The following is a 22,967-nucleotide window of genomic DNA, read 5'->3' as shown; positions in this document are numbered from 1 at the left end:
TGCTGCAAGTGGCAGATTGAAGTTATTTGTGGGGCAATGGTTATCAACAGGGAGATGTATTCCAATGCTCTCAGCATATCATACAGTATCAAATCTCATCCTTCGCCTACCCTTCACATAAAGCCCTGACCTCTGGGTTTGAGGGAGGGGAGGACAGGTGACTCAGTACTTGTGGAGGATGCATTTATACCAAGGACAACGCCACGCCAACATGTTCATATAGGAACAAATCAATTTGACGAATCCACTGACAACCACATCCTGGTGTTTTTCAGTAACTGGTGCTTGATACAGAATGACACTACCTGGACATAATATGCTCAGGCCAAATCATTTGAAGGTCATCATATTATATGGATATCTTTCTAATGTATATGATACAAATGTGTGTGTGTGTGTGTGTGTGTGTGTGTGTGTGTGTGTGTGTGTGTGTGTGTGTGTGTGTGTGTGTGTGTGTGTGTGTGTGTGTGTGTGTGTGTGTGTGTGTGTGTGTGTGATATGGATTACCAGCAAGGGGAGGTAGGAGGAGGAGGTGGGGGAGGTGGCCAGGAGCTTAGATGTCCTTCAGTTAAACCAGTGAGAAACTGTCGTGCTGCCCCTGGGAAGAAGAGATCATAACAAGCATTCAGCCCGGAGGAAGAGCTGCGTAGAGTGGTGCTGATTCGACGACGATTCCAAAGCTGAGGAGACACGTCGCACAAGACCAAGCAGAATCAAAAGGAAAACGGTTTCTCCCACCGACAGGTAGGCTAAGGCAGGCGAGGCGTAAAGTATTTGTGTCGATAGTGGAAAATAAACAAATGGACATAGATTGCAAACTACGCAGTTGGGATGTTGTGGTGTGAAATCTTGTCATTCCCGTTATTTTGTTTAAAGCTAATCAAACATGGTTTTACAGTAGCCTATCTTTGCATTTGTTCAAGTCTTAATTATTTTCTCGTCAAATTATTAGTTGATAGTTTAGTTTTGTCGGGTATGGTCATCGTTTAACTGAAAGAAAGTCAGTCATTTGTAGGTTTGTAGCTGATAGTCTCAAGTAGCCTACATACAGATGATCTACAATAACCAGCCTACATTGTTATTCATCTAACAAAGCTCTTAGTAAACTCTGAAATGTGTTAAACATGTCTGTAACTCATTTTCTATAAAATACTTAAACGGAAGTTCATAAGAAAATACCATATTTATTATTTAATCAGTTGTTGTTATGCATGCTTAGCGTTATCCAATGGCTAGATAGGCTATAGCTTAATATTTCACAGGCTGTGTCATACATCACACCAATCTTTGAATCTCCTTAATTAGGCTAGATGCTCCATGGCACGTCATTGAATACAAGCTATGTTATGGACAGACTAGACAGTTTTTGATCAGTGGTGGTTGACCTTACTCCCTTTTTGAGGGAAACATTCTCTTTAGTGCTATAGGCAATAGGGAAACATTCTCTTTAGTGCTATAGGCAATAGGGAAACATTCAAATGTCACATTATTAAAAAAACTGGTCTTCGTGTTGTATGGTTCACTGAACCCGCTTTGTCTCCCGCTCCGCTGTCCAAGGTCCTGACTATAGCGGGTTAGCTGAACGTATCGCAGGTTGAAGAAATGGCTATCACGTCAAACTCCCTGCCGTTGGTCTGTGCATATTTAGCGGCTACCCTGATTGGTCGCATTTTGTGTTTGGAGGGTGCGTGTCTACAGGACGGTAGACAGAAGGCCACGCCCAGCCAGGAACCTCACCTGAAAGAGTGCACAATCTATGCTGAGAGTGAGTGAGAGCACTGTGCTTTTTAAAGACAACAACATGCATTGTCAAATCATGATAATGAGAGAAAACTGCTGTTGGAAGTTTGCTATCTAAATCCTCAATCCTCCTATGAGATGAGGTGTCTCCCCATGGTCATAATCTATCCATATCTGTTCTCTCATCAGATGCATGTTGTTCAGGGGATGACATCCAGGATCTTAATCCCATGACCAGTGAGAAGAACAGCCCCTGGGACAAGTGTGGGAAACTGAGCCCGAAGTAAGTCTGCAATTTACAGCCAATAGCTAACAGAGACAAAACCATTGCACTGCTGGAGCAAAGAGAGAGTTACATGCTGTGGTCTTCTCTCTCTCTCTCTCTCTCTCTCTCTCTCTCTCTCTCTCTCTCTCTCTCTCTCTCTCTCTCTCTCTCCCCCTCTCTCTCTCTCCCCCTCTCCCCCTCTCCCCCTCTCCCCCTCTCCAGGTGTGAGGACTTCCTGAAGCGTGTAACCTGTTTCTACCGTTGTTCCCCTGATGCAGCCCGCTGGCCACACTCTCACCTCCAGTCCTCCATGCAGGCCGTGCCACTGTGCCACAGCTTCTGCCGTGACTGGTGAGCTCACTACAATAATCTAGGGTCCCCAATGTAAACTGTACTGTCGGCTCTGCGCTAATCACATCATCCAGCAGTATCAAATGTTGATCTGCCATCTGGTCATTGCAACATAACATTTTTCTTCAGGTATGAGGCCTGCAGGATGGACATGACATGTGCTCGTAACTGGGCCAGAGACCCCAGAGGACAGAACTGCACTGGGAACTGTGTGCCGTATCAGCAGGTAGGCTGTTGATTGGATGGGCAGCAGCCAGTCTCATGGGAGGGAGCCATGTTGAGTTGGCTGTAATGCTGTGTTGAGCTGTGTTTTAACCTTGCTATGAATATATATATATTTTTCAAAAAGAGATATTTAGACTCAATGATTCATTTCTTTGAGGAAGTTAAGAACTGCCCTAGTCTCTTTCTCCAGCTGTTTCTCTTATGATAGAGCTGTAGGAAGATATAGAAGCCTGGCATGCAAGGCTAGGTTAGCAAAGAATCATGGTAATATAGCTGAGTCAGTGTTAGTTGTACTGGTACTGCTGGTCTCAGTGGTCAGTGAGGGGTTACGGACACAGAGCCTGGCTCAGTGGAATAAAGGAGGGGCTCTGCCAGGGCGGATTGGGACCAGAAATCAGCCCTGGCATTTCTATCAAACCTGCTATTTTCTTTCCTCGAGGCCCCCACACCGGCCCATTTCTTTCCTCGAGGCCCCCACATTGGCCCATTTCTTTCCTCGAGGCCCCCACATTGGCCCATTTCTTTCCTCGAGGCCCCCATTATTAGCCAGATAATGATTATTTTGCACAAAAAAATCCAAGTTAGACAAGCCCACTGTGATAAAAAATGGTCCAGCCTGCCTGGCATTTGCCCAGAATGCCAGATGGCCAGTCTGCCCCTGGGCTCTGCTCTGTACTGTTCCACTGGACAGAGGAGGATATAAAAAGAGGCAGAGTGACCCAGGGCGTGTGCACAGCTGGGACCAACTGCGAACCTCCCAGTCACACACAAACATGCACGCACACCAGAGGAGGCTGATGGGAGGAGATGTAGGAGGACGTGCTCATTGTAATGGCTGTATTGGAATGAATGGAATGGTACCAAACACATGGAAAAACAACGGTTCCATTGATTCCATTCCAGCCATTACAGTGAGCCCGTTCTATAGCTCCTCCCACCAGCCCCCTCTGACACACACACACACACACATAATCAGTGGTTGGATGTGATGATGAGAGGTGACAGGAGTGTGTATATGTTTATGTGGAAGAGGCAGGTCAGGGAACCGCAAATATACCAAATAAAAACGTAATTATTGTGAGGCCATTCAATTAAAGTTAAGCTGTTCTGAATATGAGGGTCCTGCTACACAGAGACCTTCAAAAGAACCCAAAAGGAGGAGTCAGAATGTTTGAACAAAACAACTCGCATCTAATAGAAATATTGTTTACACAATAACAATATGTTCACAGATTTATGCTATTCATTAGTTTGACCCTTTTCTTAAGAGCAACTGAGTTTGGAACTCAAATGAGGTTGGAAGCAATTTGTGTCCTGGCATTTTAATGACAGCTATTTTAATGATCTTCAGCTGTTCAAAAAACAATTCGTCTGAGGTAAACAGTTTGTAGGTTAGACTGGAATGTTCCATTTGATTCCTCATCAGACAAAGGAATTGGGAAGCTAACTGCACCTCACGCATTCACATGTCCTCTCTAATCGAGATGACAACGCCTCAGTCTGCCTCGGGGCCACTGTACACAGCACAGGCAGGCTCCAAATATATACACGGAAACACATACACACAAACAAACACATGCACATTGTGCACTCACATATAGGCTACACACACACACATGCTCATTGTGCACTCACATATAGGCTACACACACACACACACAAACAAACACATGCTCATTCTGCACTCACATATAGGCTACACACACACACAAACAAACACATGCTCATTCTGCACTCACATATAGGCTACACACACACACACACACACAAACAAACACATGCACATTCTGTACTCACATATAGGCTACACACACAAACAAACACATGCACATATTGCATTCCCACATAAGCTAGACACACACAAAAACATTTGTACATGCACACACACGTACAAACCATGAAAACGTCCCCCTGGCCCTTCTCCCAGGCTCCTCTCCATCTTCTCACTGGCCACAGTAATGTGCTGGGGCTTCTTAACATCATCAACAAGGAAACCAACACTCTCCACTCAAACACTGGTTCTGAAGTGGGCAGTGACTCTGCACTAACATGCCCACAGACTGGCAAGCCTGTGTTGCGATAACAGCAGGTTGACATTTATTGGGATGAATCTTATCCTTAAGGCAGAACTGAGCGATTTCCTCTAGATTCAGCCAACGCAAAGTAAAAATATTTTCTATATTGTAAAAATTAATGAAAACAAATTTAAGGTCAGGGTTAGGCACATGACCATGGCCACCCCAGGAGAGGAGGCTAGTAATAAGACCAGCTAGCAGCTATCTGCTGCACAGCAACAGCGCTGTCCTTTTAACACAGTCAATATAGCAGTGCTTCCTAAATGTTTTGGGTGACTCATTCACTCCTTATCCCTCAGACAGACAGGATGAGAGGAGAGGAGAGGAGAGGAGAGGAGAGGAGAGGAGAGGAGAGGAGAGGAGAGGAGAGGAGAGGAGAGGAGAGGAGAGGAGAGGAGAGGAGAGGAGAGGAGAGGAGAGGAGAGGAGAGGAGAGGAGAGGAGAGGAGAGGAGAGGAGAGGAGAGGAGAGGAGAGGAGAGGAGAGGAGAGGAGAGGAGAGAGTTGTAATGGTAGCACTTCTTACAAAGTGGGGATGACTCACTCCCCAGAGAATCAGAGCTTACAGATATAGGCTCTTCATTTGACCTATATTGTCACAGCAAAATAATCATTCAGCAACAGGATTTAAGTGCTTAGTCCATAATGTAGCTGGAGCTGTGGTTAAGCTATTAGCTGGCCAAAAGTAGGCTACATGAAAAGTGTAATACTGTTAATATAATTGTCTGTTAGATTGGGTTTTCAGTTCATTTATCTAAATAACAAAGCTCATCTGCATTGCTCGGGGTACAGGAAAATTCTCAGCAACAAAGAGTGATCAAATTAAGAACCTACATCTGTAAATGTGTCACTACCATTCTACTAATAAGCTTTTCCAATATCAAGCTTTTCTGAGAAATGTAGACTTAATTATGTTTTTTTTTGGCCCTAAAACCTGAATTTGGATTAAAGTGAAGGGAAAAACATGTTTATTTCTCTCTATCAGCTGGCTTTTAGATGACAGATGAAGCATGACCTTGTGTGCTGCTCCCCTGTGTCTCTAAAAGCCTTTCTCTGTATGATGAGGGCACTAATGGATGGGTGAGAGAGGGGTGGGAGTGGCAGCTGCTGCCTGGCAAAGGCTTTGTTCTGTTTTTTCAGAAAAGGTACACCTTTGTGTAATCAATAGTCCCAATTAAAACGAGTGCCTTAATCAGAGGTATACTTTGCAACACACAGAACAGATAAGGGTCATATTGAATCTAATGTCAAACTACACCTCCAATGATTTGCTCTTTGCTACCACAGATGTACCAGCACGGCCGGGACCTGTGTGAGAGCCTGTGGGGGGACGCCTTCATGACGGTGGAGGATGAGGAGGAGGAACGGGAGGGGGGTGAGGGTATTAGCAATGGTAATGGTGGACGTCCCTGTGGATGCCTGACCCTCAGCCCCTCGGACAGGGAGGTGATCGCTGCCCTCAGGGCCCTGGAGGAAGACCCAGAGGAGCTGGACACCACCAAGAGTGGCTTGCCTCAGTATCGTGCCCCCTGCCACACGCAGCCCCAGACCAAGCCTGCCACACTGCCCCTGCAGGCGCGGAGGAGCAACGGCAACATTGTGATGCGAAAACGCTCGGTCGTGGTGGATGATGTGGAGGGTAGTGGGAGTGGGCTGTAGATGAACTGACAGAATCTGATCTCTGAATCTGTAGCTCTGTCCCCAAGCTGGGGTTGTCATATCTTGCTCCTATAACTAACCTTACCTCACATACTGTACCTCTCATGACACACCATTATAACCCATCAATCAAATGTTGCTTAGAGGCGCTCCATGTTTTGAAGTAATAACAAACATATAAACCATTATGACATGACATGCCCTTAACACTGTGTAAATAATGTACGAATAGTGACATTGACCGTAACATTATTCTGAAAGGTTAAACAATTAACAGATACAATCAAAGTGTATGACATCATGTTGTATTACAGTCTGTTGTTACATGGTACATGGCCCAGGGACTGCAGTTGAGAATTAGCCAGCTGGCTAAAACTTTTATACAGTAGTAATGTTGATTAATGTCCCCTGTCCCTGTAAAAGTAAATGTAATAAAGTAAAGTAGTTGCTAAAACAGGTGACACCATTCATGATCGCCATCAATGTTTGGCATGTAATTGTCAGTCATGTAAGCTCATTATTAACATATGTAGTCTTGCAGCTACATTAGTAGGCCTACAAATGAAAATATCTATCATCTTGTGAGGTGCCTGGGACTGCCTCGGTGCATATCATACTGTAGAGTTGTGTTTACCCATCAGTGGACTGCCGTAGTTTCTAAACTGTATTGTGTAACTATGCCATCAGACTAGGCATACAGGAGATATATACGTATCCATACTGAAGCGTCCAAAATTCCTCTATTCCTCAATCCTAAACACCTTTTTTTAGACATACCTGTACAACTGTCAACATGCTTGGCATATTTAACTGTCGTGATATAACGTAATGTACTACTGTTTTCTTGTCATGAAATGTTTGAGAGTGGAGGAGGGAGGTAGGGTGTGTGTGGTGCACAGCCACATCATTAGAGTGGTTGCCATCCTGCAACCATAGGAGTCAGATGTAAAAAAAAATGATGAAGTATTCTTTATAGCTGGAGGAAGTCTTGAATTTCAGAAAGAGAATCTGCGCAAAGGACAGACTTAGACTGCTGATGTAGAAACATGACTCATGCCAGTAAGGCTTTTGTGTTAGTATGATAATGCATCGGAACTCTATCCAGGCAATGTCATTCAAAATGCTGTGAAGTAGAATTAGAGCCAAACTCTATAGAATGTCTATAGAATGGAGGACCAAAAGGGAACCTGTTTGTCTGAGTGTGACATGAATACCTATTTGGGGTTCTTTTGTTTCTTGACATCCTCAATAAACACTGGATTTCAAAATCATTCCATTGGGATTTTCTGTTGTGTTGTTATTAGAGCCATTGCCAGATCAAAATAGCAAATACGTGTTCTGTGTTCTCCATATGCAGCACTGTCCAACCGTTTGACCTGTCACCTCAGGATAAGAACACTGTGTATTCCAGGGATGATGTCATCACCCAACACGGCCGAAGGGTCGGTCCACCTCTGACGTTTTCACCAGTCCAGCTCAAGCAGGCAGACAGCTTGACAGTTTGATTATGGGAGTGAATAAAAATAGTATATGCATTGTTCAAATTACATAGGCGCCACATCAGAGGTTAAAGCCATCAATATGGTTGTTTTTGTGACACTCAAATTAGTAGTGTGTGTGTGTGTGTGTGTGTGTGTGTGTGTGTGTGTGTTTGTGCATACATGCGTGTGTGTGCGCGCGTGTGTATGTGTGTGTGCAATTGCAGCCTGCTCCACCCTCTCCAATTCTCCTGCCTATTATCAAGGCACACTCCCTTCGTTCTTCTGTATAATTCCTAGGATTGATAGATCATGTTTCTGCCCATGTACAGTACATTACGGGGAGATTATAAATATGTACAAGCAACTGCCAAAATAATGGAAACACTTGAATAAATGAGGGATTCAAAGGATATTGAAAGCAGATACTTCCACACAGGTGTGGTTCCTGAGTTAATTAAGCATTTTAACATCCCATCATTCTGGGCAGGCCATTATTTTGGCTAGCACACCATAGGATGACAATGCCCCTATCCACAGGGCACGAGTAGTCAATTAATGGTTTGATTAGCATGAAAATGATGTAAACCATATGCCATGGCCTTCTCAGTCAACAGATCTCATCCCAAATTGAACACTTATGGGAGATTATGGAGTGATGCCTGAGACAGCATTTTCCACCACCATCAACAAAACACCAAATGATGGACTTTCTTGTGGAAGAATGGTGTTGCATCCCTCCAATAGAGATCCAGACACTTGTATAATCTTTGCCAAGGTTTATTGAAGCTGTTCTGGCTCGTGGTGCCCAACGCCCTATTAAGACACTTTATGTGGGTGGTGTTTCCTTTATTCTGCCAGTTACCTGTAGCTCTATATCATTTTACACAGCGGGTGTGTAGACTCTGACAGGCCTGTTTTTTTTCCCCTTTGCGCTTTTGTCAAAATATTGTCAAGGGGCAGTGTCATTGAACTCCAGCAGTAGAATACATTGCTTGTCAAATCATTGTTCAAAATCATTAGGCCTGTCTATGCTTTATTGCTTAAAGGTCTAAGCCGCTGATACCATGGATCATTTAGCTATTTGATATTTGATTTAGAATTGTATATTGAATTTGGACTTTACTACTATAGCCCATAGAAACACGTTGAATTACGCATTCATAAATGGCAACAACAAAATAGAGTCCAAAAATAAATCACATGGAATAAGGTTTTGAAGTGTCTGTCCTAAAAGTTCAAAGATGATACATAATAATTGTAGTCAGAAGACACTATTTTTTTTGTTTTTTTCTCCCCAATTTCGTGGTATCCAATTGTTACTATCTTGTCTCATCGCTTCAACTCCCGTACCGGCTCGGGAGAGACGAAGATTTAAAGTCATGCGTCCTCCGATACACAACCCAACCAAGCCGCACTACTTCTTAACACAGCGCACATCCAACCCGGAAGCCAGCCGCACCAATGTGTGGAGGAAACACCGTGCACCTGGCAACCTTGGTTAGCGCGCACAATTTTGACATTTCTGTGCATTCTCGACAATCGCTAATCAACATCGAAAAATAGCACGTTTTTTCTGCGAACCTGCACATCATCATCTTCTGTCTTTCGTGGCATCAATGTGATTGGTTATGTCATGGGAATCGGTGGTCCAGTAGTCTAGTGTATGTCAAGCGATCCTGGGGAGCTTTGTGTTCACATTGTCCTAAAAAATGGGAACATGACTATAAAATGTAAGCGAACCTGAACTCAGACCAACGAGTTCGGTTCGCTTTCTTTGAGGTCCTTTGGAGTATTCACACTACACAAAATAATAAGCGAACCGCACTGAGTTCACAAAAATCGGATGGCAGTCTTTCTGACGCTTTTGCGCAAAATAGTTAACAACATCATCTGGATATGTATGCAACAAAAGTTCAACATTCAGCTTCTGCAACCATTTCTGTCAACGCATACAGTTTGACGCATACGTTCGATAAATCCGGCATATGCGTCACACCGAACGCACTGCAACTGCCTCTGCAACGCAGCAAGGCAAACGCAGCGTTTCATTGGAAATTAATGTAATTGTCGCCACCAGACAATTTACATTGACAATTTACATATAACCTCATTATTGTTATTCTTATTGTGTTACTTTTTTATTATTACTTTTTATTTTAGTCTACTTGGTAAATATTTTCTTAACTCTTCATGAACTGCACTGTTGGTTAAGGTTACTTGTTGTTCTCGGCACATGTGACTAATAAAGTTTGACTTGATTTGATGAATTCTGGTGTACCAAAATGCAATGACATGGTGTGTTCGAAGCATGAATCCTTGATGGGTGCACATCCCGGTCTATAGTTATACATGAAATGTCATGTTCACTTGCTGGTCGGAACTAGGAAACTCAGACATTTTTCTGAAATGTGAACTATACTTAACAAAAATATAAACACAACATGCAGAAATGTTAAAGATTTTACTGAGTTAAAATCAATTGAAATAACATCATTAGGCCCTATCTATAGATTTCACATGACTGGGCAGCCATGGGTGAACCTTGGAGGCAGTGGTGTAAAGTACTTTAAAGTACTACTTAAGTCGTTTTTGTTGGGGTATCTGTACTTTACTATTTTTTTGGGGGGGCTACTTTTACTTTTACTTAACTACATTCCAAACGAAAATAATGTACTTTTTACTCCATACATTTTCTCAGACACCCAATTTGTGTTAGCATTTTGAATGCTAGCAGGACAGGAAAATTGTCAAATTCATGCACTTATCAAGAGAACATCTCTGGTCATCCCTATTGCCTCTGATCTAGCAGAATCACTAAACATAAATGCTTCATTTGTAAATTATGTCTGAGTGTTGGAGTGTGCCCCTGGTTATCTGTAAATTTAAAAAAACAAGAAAGCTGTATGCTTAAGTATATTTTAGCAATCAGATTTACTTTTGATACTTAAGTACATTTAAAACCAAATACTGTTAGACTTTTACTCCAGTAGTATTTTACTGGGTGACTTTCACTTTTACTTAATTTTCTAAAAAAGTATCTTTACTTTTACACAAGTATGACAATTGGGTACTTTTTCCACCACTGCTTGGAGGGCATATGCCCACCCACTTGGCAGCCAGGCCCACCCACTGGGGAGTCAGGCCCAGCCAATCAGAATGAGTTTTTCCCCACAAATGGGTTTTATTACAGACAGAAATACTTCTCATTTGAACTTGGCAAATTAGAAATGTTCACTAACAGGGATGTAAAACAAATGTTGACGTTTTTTTAGAAATAAGCTGTTTGTGCGGTATGGACGTTTTCTGGTATTTTTTTATTTCAGCTACTGAAACATGGGACCCACACTTTACGTTGCACTCATATTTTTGTTCAGCGTAGTTGTAGTTATACACGTGCTGCGTTAAACGAAGCAGCATGTCTGACATTTCCGAGTTTCCTAGTTCCGATTAGGATGTGAGTGCGGCATATCCCCCCAAAACACAGTAGCCTAGTAGTAAGACAGGAAGAAACGGTTTCTCCTATAGAACTCCCGATCCCGCTTTTGTAGGCGATGTCATGGCGACGTTTTCTAGCTAAAAGCTCATGAGCAGAAACACGTCATCGGGTCTAACGGTCTTCTCACGCCGAACTGCGCATGTGCATGCCGTCAATTCAAAGCCACACCTTGGATATAAAGTTGTTTTTGACGAAAATGTAAACGTGTCAGTTTGACACTTTCACGAAGTTCAGGTAATAATATGTTAAACTACTTAAGACATTGGCTCGAATCTAGGTTGTGCCTTCATATTTACAAAATTAACAGCTAAGGAAGAACTTTTTAGTTCTCTCATTGACTTCTCAAACTCCGGCCTAGTCTGCTTGGTCATTTTCCCGGAAGTCTCGCGATGTTGTGTCTCTGGGTTTAGAAACTCTGTGCTATACATTTTCCACGATCTGTTGCCACTTGATTGTGCACTTTCTTTGACACAAACTCAGACACCTGTACTATTTCTTATTACTTGTGTGGCAGTGACCTAAGAAAGTAGCAATAGCATGTGTACCTCTACACTCTACTGACAGTCAAACTGACACTATCAAACTGCTGACAGACTAGGTGGAGTAGGCTAGACTGTAGAGAGGGGTAATAGATCAGACAGCCTAAGCTAGTTTGGTTGTTGGCTGTGTGAACTGCAGTGTTATTTTATTAGGCTATTGTAGACTACACGTTTTATCTTACAATGTTTGGAATGCAGTAGATTGATAGAAGAACAGTTTAATGTTTAATAATAGCTTTAACTCTACGGAACTCTTATCTGAAGTTCATGTTTCATGCGCTGTCCAGGTCTCTCTCCCCCTCCTGTGCAGGATCAATACAGAGAGGAAAGACAGAGGTCTGGGCCCTATGAAGATCCCTCCGCTGGCTGACCCCACCCAGGCCATCTCCAGGGACTACGGAGGGCTGAAGGAGGATGAGGGCATAGCCTACAGGTCTGTTACCAAGCTCTGGGACAAGTCTTATAATCCTATTTTCTCTCTCTGTCTCTCACTCACTCACTCACTCACTCACTCACTCACTCACTCACTCACAGCTGCCCATTTCCTGACCTTTATAAAGTGCTCAGCCCTAAACCTGTTCTAACCTTTCTCCAAACTGCCCAGAGGTCTGTTTGTGATTGATGACAAGGGCATCCCGAGACAGATCCCCATCAACGACCTGCCAGTGGGGTGCTCTGTGGATGAGACACTGCACCTGGTGCAGGCCTTCCAGCACACTGACAAGTTTGGAGAGGGTGAGAGGAGGAGGGGACAGAGAACAGGTTGGGCATTTAGAGTAGGATGTGCAGACATGGCAGGAAACTCATATTGTTAGGCACCAATAGACCTCCATTGTATGCACTCTAGTGCTACTTGACCTCTAGCCCCTCTTCAGCTCAGTTCCCATTCTTATTAGAATATACAGTACATTTAGTGAGCAAATGTGTTTGATATACACTGTATGTTCACAGGGCAGATGTGTGACTTGTTGTTTCTCTTTACAGTGTGCCCAGCAGGATGGAGACCAGGGAGAGACACCATCGTCCAAAACGTCCGGAAGAGCAAGGAGTTTTTCTCCAAACAGAACTGATCCAAACAGTGCTATGTGATTTTTTTGTTGATGAACTTGAATGTTAATTAAAAAAAACTGAATTTATAGCTACATTTTTCTCTAGTTTTGTAGTGATGAGGCATTTGGAAGTTGCTTTTGCCTTTTTAAAGAAAATATAGTTTAAAACCAAGTGTTTTATTCAGTACTTTTCTATTGGAGTATGACATTAACACTGGTATAGAGTTAATAGTAAGCTTTAGTTACTAACCACTAGATGGTGCTATGCACACATTCAACAAGCAATGTCTCTGTTTTTCTGGAACACTGGTTTTGTATAGGTTTTGTTTATTGATATGATACAAACAAAATAGTTTTAAAGAGCAACTGCTCCTAAAAAACAACTTCTCAGTTAGAAAACAGCCTATGTGGCATCGAGTCAGATACATTTATTCTGCTGTCTAAATGTAGTATAATGTGTAAATAGAATCATTTTGGTCGTAGTCTCATCCAAAACTGAGTTTTGTGGGACTTGTGGTCATGACTGCATCACAATGTAAACGAAGGTTGTGTTTGTTTCAATCCTGCCCACAGCTGGCAGCACACAAGTAATCATTCATTAGGAGTGCAGCTGCATGTGACCCGATTGTAATGCCTGTGCTTGGGTTGACTTTGGATATACTGTACCAATGGGGCTAGTTAGAGACCATTGCTAAATTACACAATGTACATGGGACAATATGATAACATTCCAATAGCTGCTAATTTCAATGACTTAAACACCTCAAACCAACTATAAATTGTAGAAATTATAATACAAAAATGTAAAGCATGACGAGAACTAAAAGGTGTACAACATGAAAATATTCACATTTACATTGTGTAATTTATTGACAGTCCCCAATTTGCCCTAACCAACCTTGCCACAGTCAGACACCAGTCGGCTGAAGCTAATTGGCAAAATAGTTTGGTTAACTCATCCCACCTGTGAACACACACACATCAAACCACACCCTGATATCAACTCATACTTTGAATTCAGTCATGGCCGTTAGCATTTCTTAATTAACCTCATCTAAAACGAGGCCAGATCAGGAAGTGTAGTTGCCCTTTTTAAGTTTTAATATTATAATATATTATAAACATTCTCTATTTTTGAATGACCCCACTTGTTATGACCAAACTGCTTCTTGTATCTCCCAGGGTGATAGTGAACCCTGCATGTCTCAGAATAGGTTATAATCTGTTCCCTGTGTTCCAGAGGTCATTCATGTTGAGCTGCACACTTTACACTGCATGTCAACTCCATTCTATTACAACTTAACTCACTCCTCTGGTGACACATGGGACTGAGAAACCAGACATTATGTAGACTCCTACTTATCACAAATTGACTGTCTTTAAAAGATTATGGGATTACCTCCCTCGGTTTGAGATAGATGGAAAAAGCTTGTAGTAGTGTTTTAGACGATTCCTATTGAAGACCTATGTCGCCTTTACATACACATTCAGCATGCAAAATCCCATTCAATCTGCATTGTCCTACGTAGGCCTAAATGTCTCTGAAATGAGTTATGTAATTATTGAAAGAAGCTCAGATGGCCATGGTGAGGTGGGAGGAAGATGTATGATGCGAGAGAAATGTGGGAGATGGAGCGAGAGAGTGAGGCCTGTAGGAGTGAAAGGGGGCTAGAGGGGAGGAAAATAAACCCACCCCAGATCCTCATACATCATCACCTGCATCACAGATGTTCCCACAGACACTGATGGTTGTGGGCTGTGGTAGCAAGAAGCTGAAATGGGCAGGTTGTGCGTGTGTATTTATACATGTTGTGTAGGCCTATACATAAATAACCATGTTAACATCATGTTTTTATGTATTTCCCCCTTGGTGGGATCTGAGAAATCAAGTATCCAAAAAACATTGGTTCCATCTGGCAATGGAACATTTACCAATGTGTTAAGAAGTGAAAACAATAGAAGAGTACAAGAAATTGGTTCACCAATGTGTTAAGAAGTGAAAACAATAGAAGAGTACAAGAAATTGGTATAGGAAAGAGAAGGGTTAAGTTAGGACACCTTAGCTCTTGACTATCACATTTTAATTATGTATGTGTTATAACCAAAAAAATATCTAGAAAATCTTACAAGATTTTTTTACTAAAACACAGAAACTGCACTTGTTTTTATGAATACTAGTAGGACTATTTAAACTGAAAGATACACAAATGGAATAAACGTAGGTGTCGTAGCTGATATTTTCCATATTGGGGCATAAAAAAAATAAAAAGATTTAACCTCTCTCCAAAACAGCTGAGGTGAGAAAGTGTGTCAAAACCCCAGCGTTCAGCGATTCTTTTGAAGTGGTTTTATTTTATTTTCTTCTCAAGTGTGCTGAAGGTTGTGGAGAGCAGACTGGCTGGGTTGTTTGCCTAGCTGGCTGCGGTAGCCTACATCATTAACTGCTTAACAGGACAGAATTCCCCTCCTGGTTTCCTGAGAACAGCTTGTGCATACTCAATAACTCCTCTGTCTGCCAAAGACCGCAAAACAACAGGAGTTGCAACTGTTGCCAACTTTGAAGGGCTTGAATTTAAAAAACTGTTTGGATAAGAAGTTCATGTATGATGACTAATCCTCAATTAACTAGACTTTAATGGGACTTTTCCCATATCCCTGACTCAATTCAAAGAGAACAGGGCCTCACATATTTCTCTCATGTCCCCACAATGTTCTTGTCCTTGGCAATGCCAACTCAACCATACACACAGATGCTCTCACACACCAGATGCCCACTCACTTCTACTGCTCTGCCAAGCGGTGTGGCAACTTTAAACACCCCCGGCATTCCAAAGGCCACTGTCACTTCCTTCCATGTGCGCTCATTCAAATATAAGACCTGAATCTGTCTTAACTGTGGTGTGTACGCAACCAACATGTTTACTTACCCTGGCTGGGCATCATGGGAAACAATGTGCCCAGAATGAGCTGGTGGCCATTGGACATCAGTCTTTATACAAGTAGATGATCCAACCAGAGAATTGATGGACTGAGGACAGACACCTTGAATATGGGATGACTGAATATTTTTGTCTAGTGGTAGACCACTTCATGCCATAAGAAATTTTTTGTAATATACTGTAATTTAAAATAGCCAAGAAAAGTTAGTGGCTGAACTTTGTAGTCATTTGTTAACCCTTGCGAAATGACTGTACCAAGTCCATATCTGGTCAAAGTTAGTTTCCCTTGTCATGCTCCTTATCGCAGTTCTTAATTACCCTATGCGCCAGCTTAGTTTCAATAATAATATTGGAAATTCCGCTAAGCCAAACCATTTTATTGATAGTGTTAGATGAAGTGGAATGAAACCAATTCGCAAGGAAGGCAGGAGTTCCCAGAAATCTTCGCTCACAGTGACGTAATCGCAACCAAAAATGTCCCTATATGGACAAGCTGTGCGTAAAGGAAAGGTAACGCAACGCGCTGACGTTATGGAAATGAAGGCGCTGAATGTAGTCTAATTGCATCGAATTTATCACTGTAAAGTAGCATGAACTAAACCTATTTAATTCACACGCTTTAGGTTGTTTAGGCATAAAACTAGGCTTCAGTAAATGTGTAAAAGCCTCTGTGCATATACCCTACTTCAACGACCAACAATTTCTAAATGGCATTTATCAAACACCATGGATGGCATAATGACACCGACAGACAAACATGAAGCCAACATCTTTTTGAAAAGAGACTTTACTTAAATATACATTGCACAAATAAAAAAAGACATCGTAAACATGACAAAATATTAATTTGTCAGGATCAACCTGGCAAACAAAATAACTTACACATTTAATGAATGCAGCATTGCATGACGATATGCAAAATTACAAACAATACCATTTCCAATTGATACCTAAGCAAACCAACCTATCAAGTGGTCTCTGGTTTGTTTTTCTAGTCACTCAGTGTTAGTGTCTATGTTCCGTCTAGATGCTGTTCCTGTTGTCATGTATTTGGATGATATGGTCCCTTGTGCGGTGTCCAGCATCCGGAAGTACCATTTCTGTCAGTCTTTTACCCGAAATGAGAGCAGCCTACACAGCCTGCGACCGTATTGTCATTACTAACAATAGCCTGCCGGTATATGGCTTATTGCAGTGCGGTTCATGTAGAACATTCCTCCAGTGTTGTCACGTCTAAATCATGAATTACTCTGCGTAATGCCCTCGCCATTTAAAATGCCTCCATTTTGCTCGTCAACATCAGCTGACAGCCGCTGCTTACATGTGTCAGGACTTTCTGTTTGAGCTGGGCGACTTGTTCACGAAGCACAGTCGCCGTATTGGAGAGCCCAGCATTGTCCGACTTCAGAACTTTCACCTTGTCCTCCAGTCGGGAGATGCGCTCCAGTTTGCGGCGCCGGCATTTGGTTGCTGCTAGTCGGTTTCTAAGCCTCTTCCGCTCGGCCTTGATTATCTCTTGGTTTTCCATGTCGATTGGGGACATTGGCGGGGAACCGTCGCTGCTGTGTAGATCAGGGACGGTTTGTGGTTCTTCTTTGAAAGCCACAAGGCGCTGTGGATGGACCCCAGCGCCAGGTAGAGAGTACTGAAAGGGGTGTGACGCGTGCGTCGAGGTCTGTTGGTGATGGCTCTGCTGGTGAAGCGGCGGTAAGTAGTTGATGGTGGTACTGGGGTAACTGGATGCGGAAGAGAGGTTAGTGTTTGGGCAATAAGCGTTCAGTGTTGTGTAGATTGGAGGCTCGGGCTGCAGGGAGGAGCCGAAGACACTAGAGGCCGCCACCGAACAGGTCGTCACACCACCCGCTCCAATAGACACGTTGGGCGGGGCTATGGGCATATGGTTTATCTTGTGGAGCTCATCCAGGGCTTTCACGAAGCCCTCCGCAAAGCCCTCCTGCTCATCGGTGATGCTCCGGTTGTAGAAGTACTGGCCTGGGGTGGGAGTAGTAATTATACCGTTACTGTTTTGGATGATAAGCCTTTCGAGTTCGGGGGAAGCAAGCTTCAGTGACCCGACGTCCTGGTGCGCTGCCTGGTACAAGTCAGACTTGAGGTTGCGATATGGCTCTGTCATGTTCAAATTCATATTCTGCTTTAGGTGTTTGTAGTCGTGCAATGCAGCATCAGAGTGGCCGTAAGCCGAGAGAAAAGAGTCGTCATGATAAAAAGGCTGCTCCATTTTTGTAGACATAAAGTCGTAGGAAAGGGAGCTTACCAGTTGTTTAAACAGTCTCAGGATATTGGTCAACAAATGACGGCGTCAGCAAAAAAGTAGGCTACGCATCAACGCAAGCACCGGCAAAGATCTTTTTCAGCAATGACCCAAGTTCAAAACTAAAAATTATTTCACTTCTAAAAGTGAGGGAAAATCCAAGCTGTAGAACAGAGCAGTGGTCCACGAAGGCTGTCAACAGATGAATGACCGCAGTATTGACGTGATCCGATGTCTTGAACTGTCTTTTTCAACCTTGTATAAGAAAACACTCAACTTTATACCCATACATAAGGTTGCGTTCCCGGTATGTTGTTCTATGTGATAAATTCACTCTGAGTGAGCAGCTAGTAACATGCCATGCCGTTTTATATACACACCAAACATTGGGCGAGTTCGTGTTGCATGGCCCGGTGCCCCGGGTGAGCGGAGTGTATATATTTTAGACTATTCCATTGGTCCATAAACGAAATCTCCATCCACCCGGTGCACTGGCCATGCAAAACGAATCAGCCCACACACACGCTGTCAAGATTGGCGAAGGGAATGGATTGGATAGAAACTATTTGTGCACGCCCAACAACATAACGTCAGGGTTATGACGCGGTTGCCAGGAACCACTTCGATTGTAAACCGATCGTTGACACGCTCATGTAGGCAAGAAAAGTGAACAGTGAAGCAAGGGCTGGATTAAGAATATACTTAGATACATTCTTCACCTACTTCATTGAAATCGCTGTGCAGACTAATGCACAACGAGGTTTAGACTCATTTGTCAACATGTTCGTAGGCTGTTGATATGTTGTTTTGTGATCTGACTGTTACATTGTAACTACAGTAGAGTACGTTATTGTGATGTTGCACGGTCCACGTTGTTACATTGTTCCAAATTGACAGGCATTGTCCAGCAGACGCTGAGCTGCGCTTCCTAGGCCTACATATTATGTGGACACTATATTGTGTAGGTCTTTAAGATGAGTTGCAATTCACTTGTTAATTTTACAGGAAGTTTGTTTGATGAATTGGATGTAGCGGGGATAGCTATTAGCCTAATGTTCTGCTGAAATTATATTTAATTGTTCCTTGTGCAAATGTAATGAACAATGTCGCGGTGGGGTTAACGTAACCGTGGAGGAGACCACATAATGTATACCATGTATTAACTATATATATATATATATATATATATATATATATATATATATATATATATATATATATATATTGATGGGATCGAGTACTTCGTTCTGAGGAGTAAATCCGCGTTCCATATTTGGGCATGCCGACGCGTTAGTTCCTCTGAGAGAACTGGGAGCTAAAGGCCCCCCTCAGCCTCATTCCAGCAGCATTCCTGTTGTATAAAGCTCATCCGTGTGAGAGCTAGGGACGTTTTGTTTGAATAATTTTAGATGAAAGCAAATATTTCTCAGCTGTTTCTCAGCTGTATTTTCTATTGTTGGAAGGCAACTCCTTTACTGAGTTCATTGTTATCAATTGATTTAATGTACCCCACGAGTCTTATTTAATTTGAATTTATCAGTTAAAATTAATAATTCATTGTTTTCCAATTTTAGCAGCGATATTGCCTTTCTCATCTTATTTACAGTACATTCAGAAAGTATTCAGACCCCTTGACTTTTTCCACATTTCGTTATGTTACAGCCTTATTCTAAAATTGATAAAATTGTTGTTGTTTTTCTCGTCAATCTACACACAATAATGACAATGCAAAAACACGTTTTTAGAAATGTTTGCAAATGTATTAAAAAAACAGAAATATCACATTTACTTTAAGTATTCAGACACTTTACTCAGTACTTTGTTGAATCACCTCTGGCAGTGATTACAGCCTCTAGTCTTGGGTATGACACTACACGCTTGGCACACCTGTATTGGGAGTTTCTCCCATTCTTCTCTGCAGGTCTTTAAAAAAAAATGTTTTTTCTTTATTATATTCTTTATTTAACCAGGTAGGCCAGCTGAGAACACCTTTATTTAACCAGGTAGGCCAGCTGAGAACACCTTTATTTAACCAGGTAGGCCAGCTGAGAACACCTTTATTTAACCAGGTAGGCCAGCTGAGAACACCTTTATTTAACCAGGTAGGCCAGCTGAGAACACCTTTATTTAACCAGGTAGGCCAGCTGAGAACACCTTTATTTAACCAGGTAGGCCAGCTGAGAACACCTTTATTTAACCAGGTAGGCCAGCTGAGAACACCTTTATTTAACCAGGTAGGCCAGCTGAGAACACCTTTATTTAACCAGGTAGGCCAGCTGAGAACACCTTTATTTAACCAGGTAGGCCAGCTGAGAACACCTTTATTTAACCAGGTAGGCCAGCTGAGAACACCTTTATTTAACCAGGTAGGCCAGCTGAGAACACCTTTATTTAACCAGGTAGGCCAGCTGAGAACACCTTTATTTAACCAACTAGGCCAGCTGAGAACACCTTTATTTAACCAGGTAGGCCAGCTGAGAACACCTTTATTTAACCAGGTAGGCCAGCTGAGAACAAGTTCTCATTTTCAACTGCGACCTGGACAATATAAAGCAAAGCAGTGCAAAGCAGTGCGACACAAACAACACAGAGTAACACATGGGATAAACACAATAGAAAAAAATCTATATACAGTGTGTGCATATGTAGTAAGATTAGGGAAGTAAGGCAAAAAACAGGCCATAGTGGTGAAATAATTACAATATAGCAAATAAATACTAGAGTGATAGATGTGCAGAAGATGAATGTGCAAGTAGAGATACTGGGGTGCAAAGGAGCAAATAAATAAATAACAATGTGGGGATGAGGTAGTTGGGTGGGCTATTTACAGATGGGCTGTATACAGGTGAGATGATCGCTACGGGTGGGTGCTGCTGTGGTGCCCAGTCAGCTGAGATAAGGCAGGGCTTTACCTATCAAAAACGTATAGATGACCTGGAGCCAGTGGGTTTGGCGATGACTATGAAGCGACGGCAGCCAACGAGAGCATACAGGTCACAGTGGTGGGTAGTATATGGGGCTTTGGTGACAAAACCAAGTGGAAAGCCAGCCGTAGAAAAATGCTTATTGAAATTCTCAATTATAGTGGATTTATCGGTGTTGACAGTGTTTCCTATCCTCAGTGCAGTGGGCAGCTGGGAGAAGGTGGTCTTATTCTCCTTGGACTTTACAGTGTCCCATAACTTTTTGGAGTTTGTGCTACAGGATGCAAATTTATGTCTGAAAAAGCTAGCCTTCGCTTTCCTAACTGCCTGTGTATATTGGTTCCTAACTTCCCTGAAAGGTTGCATATCACGGGGGCTATTTGATGCTAATGCAGTACGCTACAGGGTGTTTTGTGCTGGTCCAGGGCAGTCAAGTCTGGAGTGAACCAAAGGCTATATCTTTTCTTAGTTCTACATTTTTTGGGGTTCTTCGGCGACATCATAACAGAATGGCCTGTTGAGACCACATCGGGTGATCACGTCGGCTGTCCAGTTGTGATGGATCGGCGGGGCTCTGTATCGACAATAATGGGTCAGGCCAATTGGCAAAGGAGGTATTGTAGCCCTAGAATTAGCTGGTATATGGGCCTAGCTCGTGTCTAGCTCAAGGCTAGCTGGTGCTTGCTTCGGGACAGAGGCGTTAACTAACAGTAGCCACTCGTTTGCAGCTAGCTAGCTGCGATGATCTGGTGTAATGATCCAGAGATGCAGGAATCAGGTGATGTGGTAGAGAAAAGCAGTCCGATATGCTCTGGGTTGATATCGCGCTGTGCAAGACAGGCAGGTGTTGTCCGAGCTAAGGCTAGCTGGTGACCGGGAAAAAGGTGAAGACCGCTAGTCGTGGCTAACAAAGACTAGTAGCTAGCTCCTGATGGAAGTTCCAGTTATAAGGAATACAAATAGCAGATCCATGCCACATTGAGTGAGGCAGGTTGCAGGAAAGTATATTTAGTTCGTAGATAGAAAGTGAGATTAAGATATATATGAAAAAGACTGGCTATTTACAAGACATGGGATAAGACTAAGACAAACACACATGTCCCACTGCTACGTCATCTTGGGTATAGTAGTATATCTTCTCAAGCTGTCAGGTTGGATGGGGAGCGTTGCTGCACAGCTATTTTCTCTCCAGAGATTTTCGATCGGGTTCAAGTCCAATGCTGGGCCACCCAAGCACATTCAGAGGCTTGTCCCGAAGCCACTCCTGTGTTGTCTTGGCTGTGTGCTTAGGGATCATTGTCCTATTGGAAGGTGAACCTTTACCCCAGTCTGAGGTCCTGAGTGCTCAGCAGCAGATTTTCATCAAGGATCGCTCTGTACTTTGCTCCGTTGAGCTTTCCCTCGTGCCTTTCAAAATCATGTCCAATCAATTGAATTTACCACAGAGGAACTCCAATCAAGTTGTAGAAACATCTCAAGGATGATCAATGGAAACAGGACGCACCTGAGCTCAATTTCGAATCTCATAGCAAAGGGTCTGAATACTTATGTAAATAAGGTATTTCTGTTTTCAAAAATGTCTTAAAAACCTGTTTTCATTTTGTCATTATGGGGTATTGTGTGTAGATTGATGAGGAACATGTTTTATTTAATCCATTTTAGAATAAGACTGTAACGTAACAAAATGTGGAAAAGGGGAAGGGTTTTTGAATACTTTCCGAATACGCTGTTTGTCTTTCATGACTGCTCAGAGAGGGATACAATTTGTCCCAGCAGTCGAGGATCATAGGGGGTCAACCTTTCTCTCCTCAACTGTTGTGTGTCACACAGAGCAGAGTCATTGTAACTGGCACCCTGTCTGTGCGAGCTGATTGACTGTGTGAGAATGGGAGAGGTTTTTTGCCACTCTCAATCACCTAAAATACACCTTCTACCTGTAACTAATATAATGAAC

At 42.6% G+C, this 22,967-nt stretch overlaps 3 protein-coding genes across 5 annotated transcripts; 2 read left to right on the top strand and 1 right to left on the bottom strand.

Moving 5' to 3' along the window:
* The first annotated feature begins 459 nt into the window (after nucleotides 1-459).
* On the top strand, nucleotides 460-7,584 carry LOC109891991 (riboflavin-binding protein-like). The gene is made up of 6 exons (XM_031834551.1): nucleotides 460-744; nucleotides 1,558-1,765; nucleotides 1,930-2,023; nucleotides 2,228-2,356; nucleotides 2,486-2,582; nucleotides 5,942-7,584. Exons 2-6 carry the CDS (start codon nucleotides 1,603-1,605, stop codon nucleotides 6,311-6,313), a joined length of 855 nt encoding a protein of 284 aa, XP_031690411.1. The 5' UTR covers nucleotides 460-744; nucleotides 1,558-1,602; the 3' UTR covers nucleotides 6,314-7,584.
* Nucleotides 7,585-11,012: 3,428 nt separating this feature from the next.
* Nucleotides 11,013-12,967, top strand: LOC109892271 (peroxiredoxin-like). Of its 3 annotated transcripts, none has more exons than XM_031834550.1 (4): nucleotides 11,013-11,524; nucleotides 12,117-12,262; nucleotides 12,434-12,591; nucleotides 12,814-12,967. In XM_031834550.1, exons 2-4 carry the CDS (start codon nucleotides 12,177-12,179, stop codon nucleotides 12,897-12,899), a joined length of 330 nt encoding a protein of 109 aa, XP_031690410.1. In that variant the 5' UTR covers nucleotides 11,013-11,524; nucleotides 12,117-12,176; the 3' UTR covers nucleotides 12,900-12,967. The 3 variants fall into 3 exon arrangements, with proteins under 3 accessions (XP_031690410.1, XP_020340310.1, XP_020340309.1); XM_020484721.2 differs by having other exon boundaries at nucleotides 11,022-11,524; nucleotides 12,434-12,564; XM_020484720.2 differs by lacking the exon at nucleotides 11,013-11,524 and having other exon boundaries at nucleotides 11,613-12,262; nucleotides 12,434-12,564.
* Nucleotides 12,968-16,586: 3,619 nt separating this feature from the next.
* LOC109893510 (transcription factor jun-B) lies at nucleotides 16,587-18,439 on the bottom strand. Its single transcript, XM_020486752.2, has one exon. It carries the CDS (start codon nucleotides 18,066-18,068, stop codon nucleotides 17,088-17,090), a length of 981 nt encoding a protein of 326 aa, XP_020342341.1. The 5' UTR covers nucleotides 18,069-18,439; the 3' UTR covers nucleotides 16,587-17,087.
* Between the last annotated feature and the right edge of the window lie 4,528 nt (nucleotides 18,440-22,967).

This window comes from Oncorhynchus kisutch, linkage group LG10 (genome assembly GCF_002021735.2).
Source record: "Oncorhynchus kisutch isolate 150728-3 linkage group LG10, Okis_V2, whole genome shotgun sequence".
NCBI lineage: Eukaryota > Metazoa > Chordata > Actinopteri > Salmoniformes > Salmonidae > Oncorhynchus > Oncorhynchus kisutch.
Note: the sequence above shows the minus strand (reverse complement) of the source record. Positions and strands in the feature narration are given on the sequence as shown.

What these genes read in the sequence shown, in the direction of transcription:
- LOC109891991 (XM_031834551.1), top strand. Translation starts at nt 1,603, where the DNA reads ATGGCTATCACGTCAAACTCCCTGCCGTTGGTCTGTGCATATTTAGCG. An exon ending in GTGCACAATCTATGCTGAGA is followed by an intron (nt 1,766 to 1,929) that starts GTGAGTGAGAGC and finishes TTCTCTCATCAG; the next exon opens with ATGCATGTTGTTCAGGGGAT. An exon ending in ACTGTGTGCCGTATCAGCAG is followed by an intron (nt 2,583 to 5,941) that starts GTAGGCTGTTGA and finishes TTGCTACCACAG; the next exon opens with ATGTACCAGCACGGCCGGGA.
- LOC109892271 (XM_020484720.2), top strand. Translation starts at nt 12,051, where the DNA reads ATGTTTAATAATAGCTTTAACTCTACGGAACTCTTATCTGAAGTTCAT. An exon ending in GATGAGGGCATAGCCTACAG is followed by an intron (nt 12,263 to 12,433) that starts GTCTGTTACCAA and finishes CAAACTGCCCAG; the next exon opens with AGGTCTGTTTGTGATTGATG. An exon ending in CACTGACAAGTTTGGAGAGG is followed by an intron (nt 12,565 to 12,813) that starts GTGAGAGGAGGA and finishes TTCTCTTTACAG; the next exon opens with TGTGCCCAGCAGGATGGAGA.
- LOC109893510 (XM_020486752.2), bottom strand. Translation starts at nt 18,068, where the DNA reads ATGTCTACAAAAATGGAGCAGCCTTTTTATCATGACGACTCTTTTCTC.